Genomic DNA, 7,577 nt, shown 5'->3' on the forward strand with positions numbered 1-7,577 from the left:
GTCAGCCGATTAGGGTGAGGGTTTTTCGACAGCCGAGCGGTTCTTTCTGTCGTGTGGGCGCAGAATGACTTTCTGAGACAGGTTTACCATCTTTAACCCGTTTATTATATAACAAAAGATTCTTACAACGTTCTTCAAATTTTCAACGTAACACAGCTCGGGGAGCAAATTAAAAGTTCCTTCGAGGGTCCGACTTTCTCCGTTTGGTCCTTCGACGTCGTACGTTGAGATCGACGGCCCCGGGGCGTGCGGCACCGCTTCGGCGAAAGTCTCTGGTGAAAGGCAAATCTGTGCAAATCAAGACGTCACGGGAGAGCGACAGTAAGTCACAGGAGTTGACGAATCGGTCGCTGTTGATAAGTAGGATCACAAAAATCCTAAAGAGGAGCACCAAGAACCAAGAACCTTTGTCCCTTGAGTCGCACGGTTTTATAGATTTCTTAACCGTCGTCGCCTCTCCATTGGTTTCTCATAGTCACCTGGTGACAATTCGAAACCTAATGAAGGGCGCGGGAGAGGTCAACGTTGCGAATGAATATGATTCCTCTCTCTCGTCGCGTTTTCCTCGAATTTATCCGTTTCCATTGTTTAACAAATTTACGAAAAAAAACAATTGCATTGTTCAATCGAGACACCTAATCCGTTTCCTTAGCGCCTGAAAAGGAGCTTTATTTTCGATCGAAACTCATCATTCGGACCTCTCAATCGACCCCTGTTCGGGTCCTCACAAAAGTATGCATTTACAGTCGACCCCCAAAACACTGTTGATTATTCTGTTTTATATGAATTCCATGTTGAACCAGTCACTTAGATTTTACAAATACGTTTGCCGGACTGTGAACGGCTAACGTATTTGTAAAATCTAAGTGACTCGTATAATAATTAACACATGTAAACTTAAAATTGAAATTACTTGTTTTAAAAAGGAACTGGTGTTACACAGACGTCTTGCTTTCCATTCTTCCTATGGGGTGTTTCTGCTTTTAGACGAAAATTTACAAAAAGAAAAAAATTTCAATGTATCGTCACCAGGGGGAAATTTCAGAAATCTACATTTTCCAGCGCTTATTGCAGTAGATAAAAGAAAAAAAAAAGTGTTTTCCTTTTTAAAAAAGTGTTTTTTAATTGGATGTAATTGTGTTTTTTAAAGGACTGTTTTTAAATTCTGGCGGCATGTAGCCTATAAAGGAAGGTCTGTGAATGTGAAGTCTGGAACACGAAAAATAAATGGTGGCCCCTTTTTGGGAAGACTGTCTTTAATTAATAACAAAAAGAAAAAAATTGGAATGTATCGTCACCAGAGGGAAGTTTCCGAAATCTGCATTTTCCAGGGCTTATTCCAGTAGATAAAAGCAGAAACACCCCATAGGAAGATTAAAATTACGTTTAACCATAAGAATGGTTTCGTATTTAATAAAAAGTAAAATACATCTGGATACAAGTCCAATTTTGATTGCCATGTCCAATCACCAGGAACAACTATTTCCATTGCAGAGACAACCTTTCTTTAGAGGCTATGCCTCTGCACAAATATGTNTGAACCAGTCACTTAGATTTTACAAATACGTTTGCCGGACTGTGAACGGCTAACGTATTTGTAAAATCTAAGTGACTCGTATAATAATTAACACAAGTAAACTTAAAACTAAAATTGCGTTTAACCATAAAAATGGTTTCGTAGTTTAATAATAAACTTGCCATCCCCAACACGTGCAATTGTAGTCCTCGTCCTACTTAGCCGTTGATAAACTAATCTCATGTAATATATGGAATCCTAAAGCACATACTATTGTACTATGGTAATAGAACGGCTTCGTAATAATAAATAAAATAATATAAAGCAATCAAACTCACCGATAATGATGAATATAAACGTCAACTTATTCATTTCTCGTGTTTCTAGTTCGTACGGGGTTAAAAGTCACCGCTTGTTGACGATCCACTATTCTATTTATTTACTCACAAACGTCGCTAATTGTGTGACATTTGGATGCGGAAAAAAATTGCCTACGTCACAGTGCAATTCGTCATACACCTAATGACGTGAAATATTTATTTACAATTCCACGTGTTTATTTCCGTGTTCCGCTTTACACAGGTTTTCCTGTATTATTTTTCATTCGTGTTATTTAAAAGATGAAGATTTTATACGTGAGTTTAAATTCGAGCTTTATGCATTCAATGTTACATAGAAAAGAACTCTAAACGTTTTTTTCGCACGATAATCTGTGATATTTCCATTAGAAGATCTCTGTGACGACGTCAAATCCCCCAAAATGCGAATCTTTCCGAATCTGAAAGCTTCGCCGGTTCGTGATATCATGTAAAGCAATGGATATTAATGCTTACAAATAATATAGTTTTGCCTTCCTTTCAGGAATTTTAATCGAGTTTAAATAAATAAATAATGTTTAAATTCATAAATAATGTTTTTTACAAGGAATAAAACAACAGGAAAAAAATAAATAATTAGAAATGTAAATTATGCAAATTACCTGACACACTTTTAAACTCAGATGTGTATTTAACATGTGCATGACCTAAATTCATTCGAATTTAGCAAATAAATATATCGAATATATTTTTAATCCCAATAAAGTTTCGTTAATTTGATGAATTTCTGCATCATTTTTAATATTTGCGTGTATAAGAGATAAAAAATACTTTTTTGGATAGTCAAAATTATGTTACAGATTATAATTTCTGTTTGGAATAGCCTATATTCTATCATCATCCCGTTTGACCTTTTCCCGGCACACATTATCGAAAATTTTGAATTCAAATTATTTGGGACTGTTAGCCAAATTTTGACCAAATTTCTCTTCTCGAAATCTTCTTCCCAACATCTACACGACTGAAAGAATAGAATTTGGCGTGAGTCACTGTAGCTCCTTAATTTGCATAGAATACATTTTGAAATAATAATAAAATGTCACAAGGGGTTAGAGGTGGAGCCGCTGGTTCGAAATTCGTAAGAGCTGTCTGAAAGGCTATATTCGGTTCGGACAGATTTTGAATTTCTTCAAACAGTTCTTGAGATATTTACGTATTTATCGAACTGATCAAAATCTGTACGCAAATTTTTGTCAGAATTTAGTATCCTGCGACCCTAAAAGTTGTGTAATTTTCATGAAAATTTGATTCAAATTTAACTGTTTTATTGGACATTTGAACGTCGTATGTTTAATGACTGTTCGGCTAGACCAGGGGTCGCCAAACTTTTTTAACCGTCGACCCCCAATCACTTTCCAAAGCCTCACATTGACCCCACCGTAAAGTTTTATTACAAGTGTACTGTATATGTATGAGCGAAAAAATAATAAAAAAAAACGTTATGGGTTGTGGTCTCTGTCTAAGCAAAAAAAAAAAAAAAAAAGGTTGTGACCCCAGTCGCATCGACCCGCTAATCGACCCCCTAGCCGGATCGACCTCCTAATCGACCCCTAGCCGCACGACCCCCCAATGATGTTGCATCGAACCCTAGGGGTCCATATCGACCACTTTGGCGGTCCCTGGGCTAGACCAATGTCACGTGATATTGTTTATTGCATATATTAGGCCTTTTATTTTGACAAACAATGATTGGGCGATAACCTGATATACGTTATTCTAACCACCACGAACTGATCTTTACGTTTAGTATTTAATAATGTTTTTTCGTGTAATAATTGCAACGTGATAAGAATTCGTTTGGTGAAGAAATCGAAAATCTTAAGATAGAAAAAAAACCGTTGAGGCAATAATGATGAAACTTTGTAAGAGGGATGCCGGGGGACCTTTAGAAAATGGTACTTTGATATTGGTTTCATTCAGCGCAAAATTATGGGCTAAATACACCAATTCATGTATAGTAGTTAGAAAAAATAATAGAGGAGAATGCGAACTCTACATGGGTACAATTACAACCACCCACTTTATCCGAATAGTGACTGGACAGCATGTGTGGCCACCTCTACGCTTGCACTATATATAACGTACAACTAAATTTAGGACATCTAGGCCATAAATATAATATAAGTTATAATTTATATGAGTTAACTTTGTGATAAGTTATATAATTTTTATTACCTAGATGTCTTTTCTCTATATATAACATACAGTTTTCGTATTTTATTAAGAACGAAAATGAAAAACATCTTTTATTTCTAGCTCGATATATAAGCTATAAGTATGATACGAGACAATTCGATATCAACGAGAAATAAATTCAACAAATGCGCCTAACACGATAACTTTTTGATTTTTTTTTTTTTAGCAAATTAGGAGTTTATTTAACGATTTATTCGTTTCATTTTATGAATTTTTAAAATTCTATATACAGGGTACTTCGACCGACTCTAACTTCGAACGCAAAATTTGATAAAATTTAGCCTGGACTTCGAACAGTACTTCTAACTTCGAACTGCGCGCGCAATGAAAACTCCGAGTCGACTCTCGCTCTCGCGTTATGCTTATCATATACATGTAACATTACGTGTATGTGACGTAATAGATTACATATTACGTAGATGCTGAGTAAATTATCGATACTTTACTTTCAAATACAGTAGTTGCATTAGAGTGTTTATGGTTCACGAAACTCTAAATGCTCACTGCATACGAAGCTTAATTAATCGATTTTGTTGTATGTCTTTCATAAAATGATGCAGTAATTAAAAGTGTTTTTGTATCACACAGCCGATAGACAATTCAGCAAACGTGGAAAACGATCAAGCGTAAAGATACACCGGACTAAAGAGCGATACCGCGCCTTATTTACCCCATCGGCGCGTTTTTGAATTATTATTATTTTTTTTTAATTGCCAAATTTTTTTCCTGAGTACTGGGAAGAGTACAATCCAGAGCCATTGAGATCTTTTATTGGATCCTTTTCCTCTTAGCACGTTTTTTTAGCCATTGTTTTTTTCAAACAAATGATAAGTGTGGAATGTTTATTTACTGAAAAACGAATTGCGTAACTTTCCAAGCGAAAAATATTAATGTTTAACAAACATATTACTCATTGTCTATGGCGCCATCTGTTGCAAAATTGTAATAAAACATAACTTTTATACTATTAAAACACAATTATGTAATTAAGAGACGTAATTTTCAGGATAGAAATAAGTTTCTTATAAAAATTATAATTGCTAATAACGAATAAAATCTTCATTAAATTCGGCCCCGCTCGAGATAGGACACACGATCCCCATTTTTCTCTTCACCCCCTCGACTTCACCCACTAAAATTTCATGGCTCTAATACCTCTTATACAGAAATTATCGTTGCAAATTTCGTTTCTCCGTCTTCAACCCCTGTTGAGATATTAAACAAAATAGACATTAACACCCACATATCCCAGGTGTCAGTTTTTTGATATATCCGAAATCGAATTTCGAGAATCCCAGAGGCTGGAAAGTGGCACGTTGACAATATTATATCATAACAGTCGGGAAAGTAAAATTAATGTCCAAAGATATTCGAGAATTAAAATGCATTTACTACTACTGTATATTTTACTTGTATAATTCTTCCTACAAGGGGGCAAAATGCTACAAAAATGCCTCTGTTACATTCTCAGATCGACCGATAAAATACGTTATTAGTGTAATCTGTTAATTGGGCTGTAATTTATAAATTGTAAATCTAAACATTCCCACTGTGTGCCTGTCCTTCGTTATTCTCGAGAGCGGAGTTAGATGAAAATTGAGACCAGATATGAAGCTAAGGCCCTAAATATGTACGAATTTTTAGTTTGGATCGGAAGTCCCGTGATTTCAGTTCATAATTTTCTGTAGAAACCCGTTCAGGAGAAAATTTTGAAAAATAATAAATGACCGGCATGACTCTATTGTTATCAGGCGACTAAACGAAAAGCTTAGCCGAACCACTGATGGACTTTCAGTTAATCAGTGGTCTGGACCGGAACAAATATCAAGTTGATATAAATCCAGAGTTTATTTATCTATGTATGGTACTGATCTTTATTTATTCTCGTTTTTTAAATTTTAGACACATTTTTGTAATAATTTTCTTACATTCTCTTTGTTTATTTTCTTTCTTGTCGAGGAAACGATCCAGGAAAACGTATAGGGACTGGTATGATACCAGACTTAACCCCAGGGACAGGACGAGGAAGAGTTCCACGAATAGGACGAGAAGCAGGACGAAATTTGGTACCAGGTATGGGACGGCGGTTAAAGACAGCTGCAGCTGCAGGTATAGGAACAGGAACAGGAACAGGACGAACTACGTTAAAAGGTTTGACATCAGCAATAGGACCAAATGAAGGGAATGGTATATGACCAGGTTTTCTGGTTGGTATTATATTAGGTTTAGTGGTAGGTATAACAGTAGAAATAGTGGTTGGTTTTCTGGTAGGTAACACGGCAGGTTTAGTGGTGGGTATAATAGTAGGGATTGTGGTAGGTTTATCAGTCGGTATAACAACAGATATAGTAGAAGTTTCATCGGTAGGTATAGCAGATGTAGTAGTAGGTTCTTCGGTAGGCGTAACAACAGGTGTAGAGGTAGATCCTTTGGTAGGTGTAACAGTAGGTTTAGTGGTAGGTTCATCGGTCGGTATAATAGCGGATGCAGTGGTAGGATTAACAGTAGGTTTTGTAGTAGTAGTAGGATTACCAATTATAGGACCTAAAATGTCAGTAAGAATTCTATCAATTCTTTTATTTAACATTAATAGATCATAAGTTGAACTGCGATCTTGGACATTTCTGTTTCTACCTTCTCCACTTTCCGACAGAGCAAGTACTGAAAGAAATATATTTATACAATAATTACTTCGTAAACTACTAATTAATTTAATTATTATAAAGAGAAATATACAAGAAAAAAATAATGGACTTAATACGTTTATCTTATTTTACTACGATTTGCCTTTCTTGCCATCCTCTTACATAAAAATACGCATTTACTGTATAATAATTAAAACAAGTAAACTTAAAACTAAAATTGCGTTTAACCATAAGAATGGTTTCGTGGTTATATGGGGATTAGTATAATTTATCATAATTGGTATCATACATAGACGATAATCAAAAATTGTGCAAATAGGTAGGAAGTCCTAAGTGGCAGAAACTTTAAACCCGGGCAGATATCAGATATTAAATAGCTATAATTTCTGCTTCTTAAATATTAACTATATTCATGTTAATTACTTGTGTGTGTATATATATATATACACAAGTTAAATCTGTGATACATATGAATCAGTACATGTAACCCCCGTATAACACGGTAGTTACGTTCCAAAAAATTGCCGTGTTATGCGAAACAAAGAACTAGTACGAAAAGGAGGGTTAGATTTCGAAAATTAAAAAGCATGCTACTATATTTTCATAATTAAGATAAATATCTTTATGAAAATTTTCTTAAGTGATACATATTAATATAAATTTAACAATGTTTTCTTTGTCATCACTAAAAGCACTATTAACCGAGAACGTTTTATTTTTGGCAAGTTATCGTTATCCTCTGAGCATTTTTCTGCATTATTTTCAGATTCATGCTTTACCTTTTGCAAAAAGTGTATGTAATTTTAGATTGCTTGCTTCTAGTTAAAAGATCTTTATAAATTT

General features: G+C 34.9%; 1 protein-coding gene across 2 annotated transcripts in view; it reads right to left on the reverse strand.

Annotated features, from left to right (window-relative positions):
- Window positions 1-7,577, reverse strand: part of LOC111620737 (endoglucanase-like) — a 17,697-nt gene that overhangs the window by 5,990 nt on the left and 4,130 nt on the right. Inside the window, exon 2 of one of the 2 annotated variants that reach the window (XM_023362742.1) lies at window positions 6,490-6,750. In XM_023362742.1, the coding sequence (XP_023218510.1) occupies window positions 6,490-6,750 (261 nt within the window). Of the gene's footprint in view, window positions 1-5,847; window positions 6,751-7,577 lie in introns of those variants that run through there. The other variant, XM_023362734.1, reaches the window with a different exon arrangement.

Source organism: Centruroides sculpturatus, unplaced genomic scaffold, assembly GCF_000671375.1.
Source record: "Centruroides sculpturatus isolate CEXI.00-Female unplaced genomic scaffold, Cexi_2.0 scaffold74, whole genome shotgun sequence".
Lineage (NCBI taxonomy): Eukaryota > Metazoa > Arthropoda > Arachnida > Scorpiones > Buthidae > Centruroides > Centruroides sculpturatus.